At 41.3% G+C, this 21,398-nt stretch overlaps 1 protein-coding gene across 2 annotated transcripts in view; it reads right to left on the bottom strand.

Annotated features, from left to right (window-relative positions):
- Positions 1 to 282: 282 nt before the first annotated feature.
- Positions 283 to 21,398, bottom strand: part of CREG2 (cellular repressor of E1A stimulated genes 2) — a 37,749-nt gene continuing 16,633 nt past the window's right edge. Inside the window, exons 3-4 of one of the 2 annotated variants that reach the window (XM_041757480.1) lie at positions 9,560 to 9,673; positions 283 to 394 (exon numbers count right to left, since the gene is read on the bottom strand). In XM_041757480.1, the coding sequence (XP_041613414.1) occupies positions 355 to 394; positions 9,560 to 9,673 (154 nt within the window). In that variant the 3' untranslated portion in view covers positions 283 to 354. Of the gene's footprint in view, positions 395 to 2,070; positions 7,215 to 9,559; positions 9,674 to 21,398 lie in introns of those variants that run through there. The other variant, XM_041757479.1, reaches the window with a different exon arrangement.

The raw sequence follows: 21,398 nt of genomic DNA, 5'->3' as shown, positions 1-21,398 counted from the left end.
GCACGTGGCTCACTGTAATCATCATCTTCTGGGCTCTTCCGCTGCCGCTCCCACAGCCACGGCTGGCCTTGGTGATCGCTGGCAGCTGGGCCCTGGAGAGACTAGCACCCACATCTCCCTGCTTACCTGGCCTTCCAGCTGGGTGCCTCAAATGCCCCACCCATAAGGAAACCTCATTTAACCTGGCGCGAGGAGGCCAGCAGGGGAGGCCCTCACGCCCCTCCACTGGTGGCCAACTGCACACCCAACGGGAAGACTCACCCACCAAGTAGACAGCTGCTACTTCACTCTCCAGGCAGCAGGGGGAAAGGGCTGTCTCCTGGGTGCTCCAACAGCCCGGCCAGGGAGAGACTGTCACAACTCAGCCGGTGAAAAGCCACTGCAGTTCGAATCCCTGTTTATGCCAATGAACACTGGGTTTGTAAGAGCTGCCCCATCTCCTTTTCCACCATGAAGGACCCTCCCGCTTTGTTTTGCGGGCTTGGCTAGCATTCTGCTGCAGTTTGCTCATCCCAAGTTGCCATTCTCTGCTATTCCTGAAAAAAGCCTCTTTTTGATGGGAAAATAACTGATAATTTTCTTTTTAAAGTTAACACAACTATTCTTTGTTTTACTGGGCCCCCTGGCAGCTGGTCCAGCTTCTCCCTGCACCCACCTCTCCTGACTTCACCTCCTTCTTTCCCCAGCGTAGTTCCCATGAGGTGGCACCTCGGCTACCCTTCAAGAACAGCTTTGGTGCTGTCCCCAGTCCCACTCTCCTCCGGATGCTGGCTTCTACCTCACCATCACCAGTCCTTGCTGGGCACTACATCCCGCAACCGTGGCCGTGGCCTCGGTGGGAATCCTTGCAGCAGGGGAGCCCATTGGAAGGGAATAGGAAATTCTGAACGGAGCACTGAGCTGAAGGCTTCAGAGTTCTTCTGGGACGGCAGCGAAGTTGTGGGGTCCCAGGGCTGAAGACAGTGGAGAGGCCCTGACAGTCACTGAGGAGAATGGGGAGCTCCTGGTGGGGGGAGCATGCGGAGGGCCCAGCTGAGGATGTGGACCTAGGAGCTAAGGTGGGAACCAATTCTGTGGCTGTGGCCTTCCTCTCTGAATGCTTGGCTGCAGGGATGAGCAATCAGTTTATCCAGGGCCAGGAGGCTGCCAGGTGGTTCCAACAGAAAATGCTGGAGATATTGGCCAAAGTGTTGGAGCGAAATTTATAGACATTAACCTGATTACCTGGCTTGAAAACCTGATCGTTTACTAATTGTTTACAAAACAGAAGCTTCCTGAAGGCAGGGCCTTGCTCTGCATGTAGTCCTATCCTGTCAGGGGTCACTTCTTGAGCAAGTGAACTCAGACAGTGGGCATGAAGAACCTCAGTGCTCTGGCAGCAGGACAGAGGCAGAGGGAGAGTGAGAGAGACTGAAGGAGGTGTCTGATGGCCCAGTTTCAGAGACGGGTCACTTCTGGAGATGATCTGCTCAGGACACCAGGGCCTGAGGTCGAGTGCAGGTAGGTGACCAATACATCTGGGTTTGTTTGGACCTTCTTGTCTCTACCATGGAAAGCCCTGTGTCCTCGAGAGCCTTCAGTCCTGGGTAATTTGGCCAACTGGTTACTACATGCTGGACAAGAACATCTCTGAGAAGCCAGAATATTGGTCAGTGGTCTGTGGAAGCTGCAGGATTCCTCACTCCTGTGGGCCTGTGTCAGTTTTTGCCACACTCAATGTGGGACTCCTTGGGCATGTTTTCCCAGCAGTGAAAGGGAGCCTTTTCATAGCACTGAACTCTAGGAATAACAAGTATGCTAAAAATGGCAAGTACTTCCAAGAGTGGAAACACCAAGGTGTGGCTACATCAGCATTTCCAAATCTGCAAATTAAGTGCATCGTGCTCAGAGCCTTAAAAAAATCCTATCAACACAGCTGCCCTGCTAATTTTTTCTCTTTCTAGTGGAAATTAAACTGCTGATTTATTATAATAGCATCTATTTTCTTAGAACTCTAATAACGTCAATTTGCAATATTACATGAAATGCCTATATATAAATATCATAATTTTATTTAATTGAGCACAAGAATCATATCAAAAATGAAATAGTCTTTGGTTAAATAGACATATCTAGTGTTGAAAATAGATTTCACACTCCACATGCATTATATAGCATAGACAAACCTTCATTATAATTCAAATTTTCTAATAACTGACTTGCTGTTACAGCAATCAAATGTGCATCAGTAAATTATTCTAGAGAAGCTTTATTTTCAGGACAATATTTGATGGATAAATCATTAAAAATGAAATACAGACTTTCTGGAAAAATTGCAGAAATACATTTCAACTAAAAAATAACTCTCATAATGAGTCAATATATACAAGGTACATTGAAACAAGTAACATCAGAATTATCCTATGTCAACATCATGGATATGTACAGTCACTATAAATAAAACCATAGGGGTCAGGATATAGCTGTTCACAGAAACAAAAGACTTCTTTCCCAGAACATTTAGGAATATTCCAGGAATGTTACTAGGAGTATAGTTCTTTCCTATAATCAGGGGGAGAATCAGTATATACAGACTCAGATTCCTACAGTACCTACAGCTTACTCAACATGCTTATGTCAGAAATTTGAAGAGAGCCTCCCTTTCTATGTGTCCCACATAAAATCTTATTTGAATCTGTTGAATTCTTATTAATTTGGATTCAATATTAAATTGAATACATTTAGAAAACAAATTTTCTCTTTCACAAATGCATACATTAATGGTTAACTAAAGAAAACTAATGTCTGTTCTGCTAGATTTTGGCACATAGTTGAGTTCTTCATTTCATTAAGGACCAATGAGATAGCATAAATGCCTTAGTAAGTCCGCTAAGCCTTGTATTTTGTTTGTATTAAACTTTTTACTCTGAAATAATTGCAAATTCTAAGATAACTGCAGAAATTGTAGATTCACATAGAGTTGTAGAAAATAATACAAAGAGATCTTGTTTGCCTTTTATCCAGTTTCCCCCAAGGGTACTATCATGCAAAACTATTCCATACCACAACCAGGATTTTGACATTGATACAGTCAAGACACAGAATGTTTCCATTGTAAGGATCCCTCATGGTTACTCACCTCTCTCCTCCAAACTCCTCCTTAGCAACCTCTCATCTGTTCTCCATTTCTAGAACTTTACATTTCAAAATGTTGTATAAAAAAAATGTTGTATAAATGAATTGTACAGTGTGTAACCCTGTGGGATTGACTTTTCACTCAGCATAATTCTCTGGCGATTCATCCAAGTTGTTGCTTGTATGAGAGATTATTTTTATTGCTGAGTAGTATTCCAGGGCATGGATGTATCACATGTTTAACCAGCCACCCATTAAAGGACATCTGGTTGTTTACAGTTTTTGAATATTATGAATAAAGCTGCTATGAACATTCATGGACATTTTTTGTGTGTGAACATAAGTTTTCATCTCTCTGGGATAAATGCCCAACAGTGCAATTGCTAAGTGGTATGGCAGCTGCATGTTTAGTTTTATAGGAAACTGCCAAATGGTTTTGCAGAGTGGCTGTTCCATTTTACGTTCCCACCAGCTATGTATGACTGATCCAGTTTCTTTGTATCCTTGCTAATACTTGGTGTTGTTACTATATGTTAGGAATTTTGATAGGTGCATAGTAGTATCTCATTGTGGTTTTAATTTGCAATTCCCTAATGATCAATGATGTTGAGTATCTTTTCATGGTCTTATTTGCCATGTGTATATCCTCTTCAGTGAAATGTTTGTATATGTTCTCCATTTTTGAATTGGATTTTTTTAAAAAAATTATTGAGTTTTGTGAGTTCTCTATATATTTCTAGGTATTAGTCATTTGTCAGATATACACTTGCAAATATTTTCTCTCATTCTGTAGCCTGTCTTTTCATTCTTCTAACATGGTCTTTTTCAGAGCAGAAGTTTGAAAATTTGATGAAGTCATTTATCAAACTTTCCTTTATGGATTGTGCTTTTAGGTGTCAAATCAAAGTACTCTTTCCTTAGCCCTAGGCCCTGCAATTTTCTATTTTTTTTTTAAAGTTTTATAGTTTAAGATTTTATGTTTAGAAGTATGATCCATTTTGAGTTAATTTTTACATAAGGTATGGGGTTTAGGCTGAGGTTTCTATTGCCTGTGGATATCCCATTGCTTTAACATATTTGCTGAAAAGACTATCCTCCCTCCATTGAATTACTTTTGTATCTTTATATAAAACCCAGACGAATATATTTGTGTGGGTCTATTTCTAGATTTTCTACTCTGTTCTGTTGATCTATGTATCTGTGCCTCCAGCAATAAAAGCCATACTGTCTTGATTACTGTAGTTACATATAAATTTTTATATTGAATAGAGTGATTTCTCCTACTTATTTTTCTTTTACAAGACTGTTTTAGCTATTCCAAGGCCTATGTCTTGGAATTCCTGGAATAAACTTGAATATGTCTACAAACTTTGCTGGGACTTTGACAGAAATTGCATTAAACCGATAGCTAAATCTGGAGAGAACCGACATCCTTGCTATTTTGTGTCTTCCAATCCATGAACATGGTATATCTCTTTATTTATTTAGGTCTTTGATTTCTTTAACATCTTTTAATTTTTGACATATAGATCTTGTACATGTTTTGATAAATTTATACCTATTTATTTTCTTTGGAGTTATTATAAATGGCATTGTGCTTTTAATTTTGGTCTCCACTTTGTTCATTGTTAGTGTTTAGAAATGTGATTAAATTTTGTGTGCTGATCTTGTATCCTGAAACCTTGTTGAATCCACTAGTTCTGGGAGTTTTGTTTTGTTTTGTTTTAGTAGATTCTTTGGAATTTGCTATGTAGACAATCCTGTCATTTGTAAACAGAGATATTTCTTTCCAATCATATGCATTTAATTTTTTTTCTTGTTTATTGCCATGTGTGGAACTTCCAGGACAGCCTTTAACATTTTCATCAATGTAAATTTCCAGAGATTTGCAGAAACATACTGTCCTGAATGGGGCCCATCATTCTCAAACAGATGTATCTTCAACACTCTTATCATCTAACCTGTTTAGACTTCATTCCCTATAATTTGGATAAATAACTGATAACATTCAGCAGTGGTTTTTAATGGCACCCACAACTGCAAAGCCTCTTGAAGCTAGCAGAGAGGCCGTTAATGAGCTAAGTGGAACCTCATTATAAAAGCAAACTTAGCATAGGAGCATTATTCGTAAGACAGAACTAGGAGGTAGTGATGCTCAAAGAATTAAGGTATGAGGTTGACTTATGGAGTATGTGGTTTATCCTTCCAGTTTTCCCCTCTTATCTCTAAATTGAAGGTAGCCATAATTTTTTAACTTGGAAATACAAAGTACCATCAAAGTTACCTTATTCTTATATATTAGAAATTGCTATTGTTAGGAACCCTTTCAATAATTGGCTTTTGACAAAGAATTCCATGCATCTTTCTATGCTTTTAGTAATAGGCACTTAAAATATATTTTGACATTTCAAACTCTATTCATGTCTTAATTTTTTAAATAAAAGTATAACCATCAATAACATTTTACTTATTTAAAAAGTGTATATTTACTATAGTGTTGTGTTTTTATGTTATACAACATACCTAACCCACCAAAGAGGGTTCATAGCCTTTATAAAAAGACAGAAAACTGGGTACTACTAGATCTTTATAGAGGTCAATGTAAGAGGTCTTGGATGTATACACATAGGCCCTCTATAGGCCTTAGATGTGTGCTCAGGTACAATGTAGTTTCTTGCAAAACCAGGAGCTCCTGCATATAATTTGTAGAAAATTTTAATCTGTAGTAACAGTAAAACTTCAGAGACTTTTGTTTTTGTTATTTTGGTAGTTAACCGTGGCAAATCAGCCACAGACAGGTTAATCCTCACTTTACCAATTTTGCTGATTCAATGACCACCCCTGCATTTCAATAACACTCTTGTCTTGTTCTTAAGATTGGAAATCATCTAAGTGCCACTTCACCAGAAGCTGTGGCTTCTGGAGTCAGACCATGGGACGCTGACTTAGCCTGTCTGAGCCTCAGTTTTCTCATCTGTAAGTGGCAATGATGATATGACTCTCACTGGTTGTAAGGCTTACATGAGATGATCCTGCCAAGGGCCTGGTCCAAGGCTGGGCAGGGAGTGTGCCTTCAATTACTGACTTCCTGGATTCCTCCTCTTGTATATTGTCCTTGCTTCCTTCTCTACTTCCCCCATGCTCTTCTCCTCTCTACACACCACAGAATGAGATGCTTCTTATTTTGGATGCCACTCCTCATGCCTAAGGAAAGGGAACCATCTGTCAGAAGCATTAGCAGTTGGGATCTGGGGGGTTTGGTGCTGAAGCTGTCCTGCCTCAAGAATGAATTACCAAGGCCTGCTCACCCAGAATGGGGCTGCACGCAGGACTCTGTGTTCTCATGCAGTTTGTCATGTTATAGTGGGACAAAGGCTTCCTAAGTGCCTAATACATTCTAGCAAATGTGACTTCATAATGCATCTGCAGTCCAGTAAGTAGCATGATGAGTGCTCCATAGACAAGCAGCCCTGCGTGCTCACCCCAAACACAAGACTGTAGCCACGTGAGGCATATCTAGTTCCTTTGTGGTTGCGGTGAGCTTCAAATCCAGACTGCTTTGGGCACAGCAAGCAATGAAAATACGCTCACAATACAATGCAATCACATTGCACATATTTTTTTTTTTTTTTTTTTTTGTCCTAAGGAATGGAACAGCAACTGTCTCAACAGGTCACTTCGACAACCAACGATGATTCCCGAGTCAGCGAGACTGGGTTGACTACGATACAGAGGCTAAATATGTGAGTGCCTGTGTGTGGGTTTGCAAACAAGTACTCTAATCTCCAGCCTGGCACAGGGTTCCCTGGTCACCCTCCCTCGTTCTGTCATGATGATGACAGGGCGGCTGTGAAGCCTGCAACCAGACAGACAGCAGATCAGTCGCCGTCTGGCAGCGTGACTTCAAAGGTTTTCATTTCCTGCAAACCCCAAGGACTTTCTTCTTACTGCATCAGGCCTTTCTTGGGACTGCTCTGAAGTATTCGTCCCTCGAAATGTCGGATACTCCTCCATACCATTTCTGAAGCCAGATATGTTCTATCCTCATCTTCATAAAGAACCACTCATACTGACGAGGCCACTTCCTCATAACAGGGTGTCTGTAGAAATAAAGGAGAGGTCACGAGAGAGCCACTCTCATCAGCGGGTGCGCCCTCCCCGGGCAGCGGTCCAGACTACTAGCATCGGCCAGGTGAGGCAGGCCTCCAGAACCCAGGCCTCGTTTGGGTGGAGCCAGAGGCAGAAGCCAGGGAGCCAGGGATGGGGGCTGGGACACCCCAGGAAGGCGGGAAACTGCACCTCCACCGAGGGGCAAACCAGTCTTGTCCCAGGCTCCTTGGTTCCAATCCCAGGCTGACTGCTGATGAGCTATGATGCTTCATGGGCCGTTTGGCCTCTCAAACCCTGCTCTCCTTACCCATTATGTGGGATGATGGTCAGTGCTCAGATCATGGGGTTGTGCGGAGAGCAAACAACTCTGCACATGTGAAGCACCTGCACAGACCAAGTGCTCGGTGAAAGCTGGTTACTGTTACCAGGAAACACAAAGACAGGCTTGATGCATCAAAAGAATTGTGAGCCCACGAAACGAATCTGTTCATGGGAAGATCTCCATTCCTGCCAGAGGCTTAGAACTGTTGAACCAAGTAGAGAGTTAGCCAGAATGGACAGGGAACGTTGCACTCCACCTTCACTGACTTGCTTTCTCCTTCACGCATAACTCTACACACACACATGATTCGTAAGGGCAGGGGCTTGGCTCACTTCTTTAAAATTTCATAAAAGTAAAAAATTATATTCATATCAAATAATGTCAGAAACAAAATTCAAAGACCAAAGGCAGGCTGGGAAGGATGTCTGTGACAATGTAGATGCAGTAACAGGCTCATGGCCTCTTATAAGAGATAATTTGTTTTGAAATAACTGTAAACACACAGAGAAGTTGAAAGTACATTACAATGAACTGGGTTTTTCCCCCTAAACCACTTGAAATTAAATTGCTGATGTGATGGGCCAACACTCCAAATGTTTGCGCAGCCAAGATAATAAAAGGATTGTCGTTATTTTAAGCCAACACCTTTTGTACTTGGAACTGGAACACACTTTGGCACTGGCAGGTGGGGGGCAGGTGTAGCAAATCCTAATCCAGGGGGCACCGGCCTTGCGTGCAGGCAGCCAGGGGCAGGTGGCAGGAACTTGAGGAGACTCACGGTGGGGGCTTAAAAGAAGCTAAAGATGAAATTCGTCGAAGTGGGAGATAAAGGGACCCATGTAACATAGTGGTGAAAAATTTGGCAACACCATGCCTGCGTGATGCAGACGGCAGGAAATGAATTTAACGAACCCAATGGTCTCCCTGAGATTTTGGCCTCTTCTCACTGCCTATCATAACACAAAAGAGGAGTGTTTAGAAGTAAAGAGGACAGCTGGACTTGAAAGTATATCACGCATGCGGGCACACACACCCTCTCTGTTCTTTTCTCAGTCTATGTTCAGAAAACCCTGCGTTCGTGTTTTGTATCTGATCACGATATGATTCAGGAGTTCATTCCGATTTTCTCTGTGGATGTGAAAATCTTTTCCACTGCATTGAGAAGCCAGGGTTCCCCTCTCCTACTACTTATTTGATGCTTCTCCTGTATGCTTCACCTCCTGAAGTGCCACCCACACCGCTTCTCCACTTGCTTTCATATTACTCTAACTTAGACAAAGTATTAATCTGCCTGTTTTCATCACCTGCAACTCTGGGAGGGTACCTGCCACTCCCGGGCCCGGCTCTGACCAAGGCCACCCCCCTGACCCATGGAGACAGACTCCACACCCGAGCGACCACCCCTCCATGCACACACCCTCCTCACGTTTTCATAAGCCCTTGACCTCTCACCACCTCTAACCTCCGCTCTCTGGGAACCCCTACAGCAGTGATTCTTAAACTTCAGCATTCATGCTAATTTCCTGGAATGTGCTTTTAAAATTTAGATTGAATCTTCTCTCCAGAGAATCTGACTCAGTCAGTGGGTGGGTTGGGTGGGTGGGGGCAGAAAGCCTGCCGCCGCCAGCATCTTCATGAGTCAGACGGAGGCATCACAGGACCACACTGGAGAGGCGCTCTTTCACCTCTGCACTGTGCTTTGCTTAGCGTGGCCCTTTGACAATGTTTGTTGGGTTGACTTCTCTACAAAGCCCAGGTATTTCCATTTCAAGGCAGGGTGTTGTGGATGGTTGCAAGGGCGCAAGGAAGAGTGCCTCAATCGGGATGCTGTGTGGCCTCTGCTGCCACCTGGAGCAGCCAAGACAGCCAGCGTGAGGTTGGCAGTGCTGCCATCCGAGGGCCACTCAGACCATTACTGTCATTTGCTTCAAAGGCAACAAATGGCACAGTCCTCACCTCTGCTTTTTATTGAGGTTTATTTTGGGGCAAATCAACTTGAAAGCATATACAAACCTTGAAAACATGGCCTGCTTGGCAAATTCTACTTCTTCTGGAGGCACTGCAATCATCTGGCCGGTGAGCGTCAACCGGGCACATCGGGGGTCTTCCGGGTCGACGATATTTTTTCTGCATTCAGAGAACATTTTTCACATATTAAAATGATAGAACATTGACCTGAAATACTGAGGATTTTATTAAAAATTAAAAATAGCAGCCACAGAGCTGGTTGTATCATTCAGGTTTTTACACTGTCCATAATCACTTTAAAAATACTTTGGCACAGGCCATGTGGGAGGTGTGAGTGGGTAAGTTACACATTGGCCTGCACCCCCGGGGCAGCAGAGAACCCCCAAAGGACCTTAGTCAAGGGGGCACGTGCCAGCTTGACCTCTGCAAGACTGTACTCGGGAGCTGCTGTCCTGAATCATGTTGCTGCTCTGCACAACTCTAGGGGGTGCCACTCACTTAAAGACTGTATGAAAGGTGCTCCTGAAGTAGTGCGGTGCACCTGCCTGGATCCAGGGTGACTGAGACAAGGGTCTTCAGACGTCACTATCAGAACGTGGAGGCTCCTCCCTCAGCGTAAGGGACATTGGAAATAATGAGAACGTTATTGTGACTATATCTGTGACTGCTTGCTAGAAGTGCTTCCACAGTGGCAGACTTCTTCTATGACCTGCTTTCACTGAAAGAGTCACCTGGCAGTAAGGGTGTATTCTGTATTCGGGACACCGCTCTACTTCTGTAATATGATATACGGTATGATATGATGTAATATAATTCTCTTAGTTAAAAATTCTCATTAGGATTGCCTGATAAAATATTGCATGACACATAGTAATATGGGAAACATATTTGTTGTTTATCTCATTTAATTTTTTATAGCTTTACTGATATATATATATTTACATAAAATTCACCCTTTTGAAGTGCACAGTTGAGAGTTTTTAGGATATTCAGAGTAGTGCAACCAAAATCCTAATCTAATTTTAAAACATTTTCATCACCCCTCACAAAAACCTCTGTGCCTGTTGGGGGCACATTCCTCATTCCTGACCCTTCACTTCACCCACCCCATCCCGAGCAACCTCTGATCTACTGTCCACCTCTATAGATGTGCCTGTTGGGTCGATCCGGATGGAGTCATACCACATATGGTCTTTGGCGACTATCTTCTCTCACTTAGCATAGTGACTTCAAAGTTTATCCATGTTGTAGCCTGAATCAGAACTTCTTTTTTTTTACTGCTGAATGTTATTTGATTGTATGGAGAGACCACCTTGTGCTTATCCATTCATCAGCTGATGGGCATGTGGGTTGTTCCCACTTTCTGGTCCTTACAAATAATGCTGCCCTTGGCCCTTACAAATGATGTTTTTGTGTGGACATGTTTTTTCAGTGGTGGAACTGTTAGTAAGGGAATCGCTGGATCCTATGGCAATTCTACGTTTAACTTTTGGAAGAATAGCTGAATTGTTTTCCAAAGCAGCTGTACTATATTACATCCCCACCAGCAGTGTGTGAGGCCAGTTCCTCCACATCTTTGACAACACTGTTTTAGTCTTTTTCATTCTAGCCAGCTTAGTGAGTGTGAAGTGGTACCTCACTGTGGGTTTTATTTGCATTTCCCTGATGGCTAATGATATTGCACCTTTTCATGTGCTCATTGGCCATGTATCTATCTTTGGAGAAATGTTGCTCAAATCCTTCCCCATTTTAATTTCAACTTGATATATGTAAAAATAATTTAAAATTTTTTCATCAAGTCCAAATTACCTATTTTGCTTTTGTTTCCATTTATTTTTTTTTTTAAATCTCCCACCAAACTAGGGCAAAGGCTATTTATCAAAATCCTACACATGTGTTATATTTCATGGAACATGACAAGCGTGTCCATATTACTAGATATTGTGGCTTCTATAGTACGACAAGAAGTAGAAATTTGTATAAAGATTGGGAAATAATAAACAAACGTGTAGTTATTTGCAAATAACATGACTGTATACAAAGGAAAATGCAAGAAAATCCACACTAGGAACATCAGTATTGAGAAGAAAGCTCAGCAAGATTGTTGAGTTTAGGAATAAGATTATGAAACAATTGCATTGCTACTTATAAGCAAAAAATCATTTTTAAATACTAAAAAGTATACAAGATGGTTAAAAAAAAACTATAAAATACCTAGAAATAAATGTAATAAATATTGTGTAATACCTTGGTGGAAAAAACTGTGACTTTATTGAAATACATAAATGGCCTAAGCAAAGGAAGAGTTATCCCATACACATGAATGGGGAAGCCCAATTTAATGGAGCTGTCAATTTTCCCAGAATTAATCTTTTTCTAAAAAGACTTCATTTATTTATTTGAGTGAGAGAGAAAGAGAACAAAAAAGGGAGGAAAGGGAGAAGCCAACTCCCCACTGAGGAGGGAGGCCCATGTGGGGCTGGATCCCAGGACCCTGAGGTCATGACCTGAGCTGAAGGCAGATGCTTAACTGACTGAGCCACCCAGGTGCCCCTCAAAATTAATCTTTATAGATGACATAATTTCAATTCAAATTCTGGTATTTTTTAAAGATTTTATGTCTAAGTAATCTCTACACCCAACATGGAGCTCAAACTCACAGCCCCAAGATCAAGAGTCACATGTTCTAGTGACTGCGCCAACCAGGCGTCCCAAATTCTGGTATTTTTATTTTTATTTTTTATTTTTTTAAACATTTTTATTTTATTTTTTTAAAGATTTATTTATTCATTCAGAGAGAGCGAGAGAGAGGCAGAGACACAGGCAGAGGGAGAAGCAGGCTCCATGCAGGAATCCTGACGTGGGACTCGATCCCAGGTCCCTAGGATCACACCCTGGGCTGCAGGCAGCACTAAACCACTGCACCACTGAGGCTGCCCTTCTGGTATTTTTAAAGTAGAACTAAGCAAGCTGAATCTAAGCTTCACATGGAATAACAAAAGTCTGAGAATAGTCAAAACCATGATAAAGAAGAGCAACATGGTGGGAGGGCTTCCTCTACCAGATAGCAAACCCTGATGTAGAAGAACCATATTAATAAGGCAATGGGTATTGGTGTAAGGATAGAGCAAGGGAACAGACTGGAAGACCCAGAAATAGATCCATGCTTACACAATCCTTGACATACACCAAAGACTGAATTAGAAATTAGCAGGCAAGGTTCTAATTATTCAATAAATGGTGCTGAAAAAAATGGCTATCTGTATGGGAGAAGAAATCTAAAAATAAACCCCTATATCACACCCCATACAAGTAAATTCTACATTGAATTAATGAAATTAATGATTTAAATGTATAAAGCAAAGCCCTAATACTTTTAGGACAAAATCTTTATGACTTCAGGGTTGGAAAGAATTTCTTAAGCAAGACACAAAATGCACAAACCACAAAGGTAGATGAATATGACTTATTAAAATGTCAATTCTTCTTTAATAAAAGATTTCATAAGTCAGCTATGGGTGAAGTCTGTTAATTTCCATCATGATTTCTTATTCTCTCAGTGAGCGTGGTAGGCAGAATTCTGGGATGGTCTTCGTCATCTCCACCCCCTACTGCTCCACCCTTTATAATCCTTCTCCCTGAACATGGGAGCCGGCTCTCGCTTTTAACCAAGAGAATATGGCAAAGGTGACAGGATGTTAATCCCATGCTTATAAGATGTCACAGGCAGTGAGAAAGACTTAGGGACTGTGGAAGAGACAGACTGTCTTACCCTTCCTGCTGGTCTGGAAGAGGTCAGGTGCTGTGAGGTGACCTGTCCTGGCAGTGGAGGGAACAGTGGTGGCCTCCGGGAGCTGAGGCCCCAGTCCTACAACCACAAGGAAGTGAACTGTTCCACCAGGAACAACACTCATGGGAGCTAGAAAGAGGACCAGAGCTCCAGAAAAGGAAGGATGCAGCCCCACTGACATCTTGCTTGCAGCTTCAGGAGACTCTGAGCAGAGGACTCAGTTAAGCCATGCCCAGAACCCTGACCCACAGAAACTGTGAGATAACCAATGTGTGCTATTCCAAGCCTCCATGTTTGTGTTAGTTTGTTACATAGCACAGAGAATGAATACAGTGGGTCTGCTCAAATCGTAATTTTCAGCTGATAATTCTTTTTCCAGTCCCATTGTTTGTTACTGATTTCCAACTTAATTACATTTTGGTCAGAAAGTTATCCATATGGTATCTTTTGTTTGGTATTTGTTGAAATCAGCCTTGAAGCCTTGTGGTCAACTGCTTTGTGCCTGAATAGAATGGGCTTTCTCTAACTGTTCAGTGAAGGTTCTACAAATGACCATTACGGCAAGCTTCTTAAATGTCTTCAAATCTTTTCTATCTTTGCTATTTTTGTTGTTGTTGTTTGCTTGCTCTATCAATTACTAAAAGGTGTGTGAAATACTTTAAGGGCCAATGTCTGGATCTCCATCCTTACACACACGCACGCACGCACGCACTCACTTCACTTCCTCCTAAAGTAGTTATATCATAATTTTTATTTTTATTCATATAAATATTGTGTTTACAGTGAACACAGAGTTTACATAAGCCACTATGAATAAAGTTTTTATTCAACCTTTTGTTTTCATTTGGAATTAGTAATAATTTCCCCTTTTTCTTTCTTTTCTTTTTAATTTTATGTTAGCATTCTACAAAGTTACCATTTATTCATTCCCAAACTTCCTTTTAGCACAATCAATATCAGATATATTCTATTGTACTCAAAAGAACTGAAAACATGAGATGCCTGGGTGGCTCAGTGGTTGAGCATCTACCTTCAGCTCCAGGCATGATCCCAGGATCCAGGATCCGGTCCCACATAGGGCTCCCTGTGGGCAGCCTGCTTCTCCCTCTGCCTATGTCTCTGCCTCTCTCTCTGTGTCTCGCATGAATAAATAAATCTTAAAAAAAAAGAACTGAAAACATAAGTTCATACAAAAACTTGTAATCGATGTTGGTAGCAGCATTATTTATAATAGCCCAAAAGTAGAAATAAACCAAATGGCATCAAATAGACAGAATGTGGGATAAGTCATTCAGTGGAATATTATTCAGCTTTAAAAAGGAATGAAGTACTAGGGTGCCTGACTGGCTTAGTTGGTAGAGCATGCAACTCTTGATCTTGGGGTTTTAAGTTCAATCCTCACATTGAGTGCAGACATTACTTTAAAAAAAAATCTTTATAAAATCGGTGCCCTCTCTCACTTCAAAAAAAAAAAGAATGAAGTACTGATCGTATGGGTAAACTCTGAAGATACTTCAAGTGTGTATGTGTAATATAGGTAATAACTCATATATATATGCATATATATGTGCATAATATGCAAATTCATAGAGACAGAAAGGAGATTAGTGGCTGTAAGGGCTGGAAGAAGAGGAAATGGGAAGAGAAAGCGAATACACATGGGGTTTATTTTGAGGGAAATGAAAATATTTTGAAACTAGGTAGTGGTGATAGATGCACAACCTTGTGAATTACTAAAAGTCAGTGAACATCACACTTTAAAAGGTGAATCTTATGGTACGTGAACTCTATCTCAATTAAGAAAAAAGCCGTATTCCACTGAGTTCATTTTTTTCTTCTTGGGAATCATCTGCTGGCTCCCACCTGTACAGTACAGGTACTTTCATGTTTGTTGCATGACCATAATCAGGAGAACTCTCTTTATCAATGAGAAATTTCCCTGGTCCTGTGTAGGATCATTTCTTTCCTTTTTTTTTTCTTCTCATTTTGGTAAAATGATTCTGCCCAAAATATGTACGTTTTCTGAGAAGAACTACATTGGAAGTAAAATTGAGGTTTTGTTTATTTGAGAGTGTGATTAGTTTATTCTGATTTCTTTTATTTTTTTAAGTAAACTCTACACCTAATATGGGGCTCAAACCTACCACCCCAAGATCAAGAGTAGCATGCTCCATTGACTGAGCCAGCCATGTGCCCCTAGTTTACTCTCATTCTTGATTGATAGTTTGGCCGGGTAGTAAATGGTATATTTAATGCTATACTAAATGCTGAAGTAAATCCATCATTCTGGGTACCTGGTGAATAGTTTTAAATCTGGAGACTCATGTCTTTTGGTTCTGAAGAATTTTTCTTCAATTATATCTGATAATTTTTTCTTCTATTTTCTCATCTGTCCTGGAATTCTTTTATTTTAACTGCTGGACCTTTTGGATTAGTCCTTTAATTTTCTTGTTGTTCTTCTCATATGTTTCATCTATTTCCTTTTATTCCACTTTTTGGAAGATTACCTCAAATCTACCTTCTATATTTCAGTTGAGTTTTTTTTAATTTCTGTTATCATATTTTTAATCTTTAAGAGCTTTTTTTTTTTGTTTTTGGTCCTTAAAGCTCATTCTTCTGCTATATATTATCTTCTGTCCTGAAAAAAATGTTTCCTTCTTTTTGTATTGTTTTAATTTTCCCTAGTTCTTTTTATCTGTTCATTTTGCATGGTAGAGATTTTCCTAAAATGTTTTCCTTGACTGTTTATACTGTGGTACCTCACAGCCAACTGAAAATTCTGACTGCATAGGTATGGCTTTCTGACTAGTGGACTTTACTCTAAGGTGATCAGCTTTGATGGTTTTGCTGAGGGATTCCCTAACTATTTAGTATCTCTGTGTTTGTGTGTGTGTGTATATGTGTTTCTCTTGGGCTGTTCAGTAACCTTGGGGAAATCCTCAAAGGATTCTCAGACAAAGCTTTGTTAAAGATGAGCTCAGTCCATAATTCACAGGAATAAGCAAGAGTCAGTAGAAACATAAATAGTAGAATAGATACCCAAGATACACTTAACTGATTTATAAGATAAGGATATCTAGGGCAGCCTGGGTGGCTCAGCGTTTAAGCACCACCTTCAGGCTGGGGCCTGATCCTGGAGACCTGGGATGGAGTCCCGTATCAGGCTCCCTGCATGGAGCTTGCTTCTCCCTCTGCCTGTGTCTCTGTCTCTGTCTCTCTCTCTCTCTCTGTGTCTCTCATGAATAAATAATTTTTTAAAAATCTTTAAAAAATAAGATAGGGATATCTAAAATTAATAAGATCTCCCAATCTTTAATTGAAAGTGTAACTCTTTGGAGGTCTGATTTTATATAGGGACCTTATTTCTAACTCTTCACCTCACCCAGCCCAAGCTATTGTTTCTTCTTTCTTGTTGCATTAATACCTAAGCCTTTATTTTTCCCAGACTAGTATACCCCACTAGAAAAGTTCTGGTTCTGGGTTGTTTTTTTTTTTTTTTCATCTTCATTTTTAACCCCTGGGGATTTCTTTTTGTTTCTTACGAATATGCATTTAAAAGACTGCTTTTCTTCCTACTGTTTTTTAGATTGATGAAGTCTGCAGTTGTATTTTATTTTATTTATTTTTTTAAGATTTTATTTATTTATTCATGAGAGACACACACAGAGAGAGAGAGGCAGAGACACAGACAGAGGGAGAAGCAGGCTCCATGCAGGAAACCTGACGTGGGACTCGATCCCTGGACTCCAGGATCAGGCCCTGGGCCAAAGGCAGGTGCTAAACTGCTGAGCCACCCAGGGATCCCCTGCAGTTGTATTTTAAAACTTTAAACAGGGCAGCCTGTGTGGCTCAGCAGTTTAGCACTGCTTTCAAGCCTAGGGTGTGATCCTGGAGACCCGGGATCGAGTCCCGTGTTGGGCTCTCTGCATGGAGCCTGTTTCTCCCTGTGTTTGTGTGTCTCTCAGGAATACATAAACAAAATCTTAAAAAAAAAAAAAAACTTTAAACAATACAAATTTTTCTTTTTTAAGATAAAAACATAATTTTCATGTAGAAGATTTGGAGACTATAAAAACATACGCTGGAAAATAAAAATGTGTGTTTTAAAATAAACTTGGAATTTTCATCACTTGGAGTTGCCTCATATAGAGCTTTTATCTTATTTTTTTCCACTTCAAAGTTAAATCGTGAACATTTTATTTTGAGAAGTGCATGCTGTGAGGCCTATGTACTTGCAGAATTCTCAAACATTTTTCTACCATTCCTGTCTACTGAGTATCCAAAAGGGGCTAGGACGCTGCAGCTCTGATGTTGAATGACTTCACCCTGTATTGCGGGGCTGTGCAGAGAAGCTGAGTCATGGGAAGTGCACGGTGTCTGCTCTTGGTGCGACCACGGACCTTGTGAGCTGAAGCCCCAAGGACAGAGCCTCACTTTCCTCTTTGGTAAAGTGAGGACATTAATTTCTTGCCTGCCTTCTTCACAGAGTTCAAAGGTATGTAAGAGCATGATGAGCATCATAAGGAAGTGTTCTCATCGAAACGTGAAACTACAGTAAGTTAACGTGAGTGGGTTCAAGACAGGGAAGCTCTTCTTTGGGGTAGACCGGATCATTTCCCTTCTCCATCAGTCTATAACCCCAAGAGATTATTCTGGCGCTGCATTTCATTATCTAAGGCTAAATGAGAAAATCTTTATGATGGATTGTTCTCCAACATCAAAGGAGAGAAGGCAGCGGGAGAGAGCTTGCATTTCCCTTTTGCTTGAGGCCAGTTACAGTTAGGAAAAAGGGAGGTGGAGTACTCTTCCCTCGTCTGTCTTGTACAGTCAGTATCACTGAGCATTCTGATAGACAGGAAATGCAGAAGGACGTGAAAGGCATATAGTGAGGTGGTTAAGAGCATAGACTCCGGGCGCACCTAGCTGGCTCAGTCGGTGTTGTATGTGACTTCCTCTCTCTCCCTCTCTCTCTATCTCAGGGTTGTGGGTTCGAGTCCCACGTTGTGTGTAGAGATTCCTTTAAATAAAATCTTAAAAAAAAAAAAAAAGAGGATGGGCTCCTAATCAGCCCCTTAGACTTGAATCCTGTGATTCAACCTCTTTATGCCTCAGTTTCCTCACCTGTAAGAAACAGACACAAAGAGTTCCTGCCTCCTAGCAGCATTGTGAGGTACCACTGTGGGAAGATGGAGACTTCCTGGTGCTATGATGAGGTGGACTCCCCAGGATAACACTCCTGACTCTCTCCAATACTAAGACTTCAGTTAATCATTGAGTCTGAAAGAAGATACTGGACATCTTCTTGCAGGAAGAATCCATTCTGTTCTCCCCGGTCTCTTGCCATAAACTGGAAAGACCTGCCACAGCTCAGAGAGGTCCTAGGGTGGAAGTGCTGTAGACTGTGTGAATCTGTCAAATTTGGGAGTCTCCTTGCCCACATTCTCCATGTTGGCTTGACCAATGTTAAAAGTGAGATTTTGCTGTTCCCTCTGCTTTACTCTTTTAGTTCTCAATTGGTTTAGACCAGGCAAACGATGGCCTCTCACTTGTTTGTGTTTGGTGTGACAGATAAGAATGGATTTTACATTTTTAGAGGATGGAGAAAAATCAAGAGAAGAATAATATTTTATGACACATGAAATCTATATGAAATTTGGATTTCAGTCTACTTGAAAAAAGTTGTATTGGAGTATAGTCTCACTCATTTGTCTGTGGCTGCTTTCATGCTACAACAGCAGAGTTGAGTAGTTGTGACAGAAACCATATGGCCCCACATCTAAAAAATTTGCCATCCTCCCCCTACAGAAAACACTTTCCAACCCCTGGTTTAGATCATGGGACTGTTCATCAGGTCCCCTGGGACTCCTACATGAGGATGAAATGCATAAATTCATATAACATAATTAGAATAGTGCCTGGCCTGTAGCAAGCCCTCCAGGAGTCATGCTGTTACCATTCTGCTCAGTTGTCTTGGGAGCTGAAAGGGTGGAGTGGCTGGAAAGTTCTGGAATCTTATAGCCTTGATTGGTGGTGGTATTGATCATAAAATATCAAGAAGACTGCTATGGAGTGAGCTGTTTGCCTCTCAAATTCAAATAGTGAACCACCACCTCCCAGTGGGGCTGTATGTGAAAACAGGGTTTTTAGAGAAGTAATTGAGGGTAATTAATCACTTAAGGTTAATGAGGTCACAAGGGCGGTGTCCTCATCTGATGGCACTGCTGATCTTATAAGAAGAGAGCAGGGAGGGACACGCAGAGGACGAAGCCCAAGGGAGGACCAAGCAAGAAGGGGGCCATCTTCAAACCCAGGAGAGAGGCCTCAAGAGAAGCCAACCCTGCTGACACCTTCATCTTGGGCTTCCAGCATCCCGGCCTGTGAAAAAATAAATTTCTGTTGTTTTGGCCTCCCAGTCTGTGGTATTTTGCTAATACAAAGTTGGTGGGGACTGTACGGGGACTCTGAAATGGTGAGCACCAAAAGCCTCCTCCTCTGGCTCTCAGGCCACATTTGTTGCGGAGGTAGGATATTATGGGATGGAAGGTATTAAATTAGTATGACAGTAGATAACACATAATATTGGTGGGAGTTAACCTACAAAATCTTGGAGGTATTTTTTTAAAGCTGAAAATGGAGACCGATTATGTGTGTGGCAGATCCTGTGCCTGTATTGGGAACCTCGGTGTCTAAGGAGTCCACAGAGATGTGGAAAGACATACTCTAGCTGACTCCCAGAAGTCTGTGTATTTTTACCATCTGAATATTATGACATCTCCTGGCATCATGGTTAAAGCTGTCCTCACTTTAAGAACCTTGGCAGTTTCCAGCTGGGCTGTGCATTTCAATTCAAATCTACCCACCTAGTTACCAATCCATTTGCTTCACTTTGTAATTTGATTACTGCTTGAGAAAATGATATTTCTTTTTTTTTCCTTTTTGAAACAGGTATCACTATTTGACTTTTACACATCTCCTTTACATAATACTATGTATCTTTTAAGGCATCTGACTTGTTTAATCCTCACGATATCCACGGGATGTAGGTAAGGAGCTAACTCAGCAGACCACAGTTGCTCAGGCCCTGCACATTCCAAAGAAAGACCTGTTTCAGGAGGACTGGCCCTCAGCTGGTTCCTGGAAGATAACTTCTGAGGCCATGACATATCCTCTTCATGAGAGTGTTTCTGTGAGGCCCTGGGCCACACAGGATCAACTTGACCTCTATGGGGCCCAGAGACTGAGTAGCTAAGATGAATCATTTGGACACCGTAGTGCCCATGTGACTGAACTACAATAAAAACACTGGATATTGAGGCTCAGGTGAGCTTCTCTAGTTGGCAACACTTTATACATGCTGTCATGCTTCATTGCTGGGAGAATTCAGTGTGTCTCCATGTAATTCCACGGGAAGCAACTCTTGGAAGCTTGGGCCTCCTTACTCTTGGACTTCACTTGTGCAGCTTTTCTTCTGATGACCTTGATCTGTATCCTTTTACTGCAGTAAAGCAAGAGCTCCTGAGTCTCACAAGTCATTTCAGCAAATCATCAAGCTGTTGGGGGGGTGGGGGTCGTTTGGGAGTTCCTGACACAGCTGGCCAAGCAGACTCCCATAGATCTATTTCTCCCAGATGGCATGTGTCATAAAATGGAAGCCTTGAGGCATGATTCTTTAAAACTCATTCTCACCCATTAAATTGCATTAAAACCTTGAGAAAGGTACATTTGTTAAGCAAAGCATATGTTTTGCTTATATTTAAGGAACTTGTTTTCACCTGCCTGGAAGCTTTTCTGTACGACACATCCTGTTGAGTTGTAACACGGGAAAGAGTGGACATGCCCACACTTTCAGGTCAATTGCTTCATGTGAGAACACTGTGTACCGTTTGAAAGTGTTATAGTCTGCTCTGTTTATGACACCACAAAAATGCAGTTGCTGAATTGTGAATTCTTCTTGTGGGGTTATGATGAAACAACGGTGGGAAGCAATCCACATAATAACTACGAATCTACATTGAACTTGGTGAAAAACCCAAGAGGAGAAAAGAAGCAAGAACAGTAAACAAGAACTAAATTTACATATACTAGACAAGACTA

This window comes from Vulpes lagopus, chromosome 5 (genome assembly GCF_018345385.1).
Source record: "Vulpes lagopus strain Blue_001 chromosome 5, ASM1834538v1, whole genome shotgun sequence".
Lineage (NCBI taxonomy): Eukaryota > Metazoa > Chordata > Mammalia > Carnivora > Canidae > Vulpes > Vulpes lagopus.
Note: the sequence above shows the minus strand (reverse complement) of the source record. Positions and strands in the feature narration are given on the sequence as shown.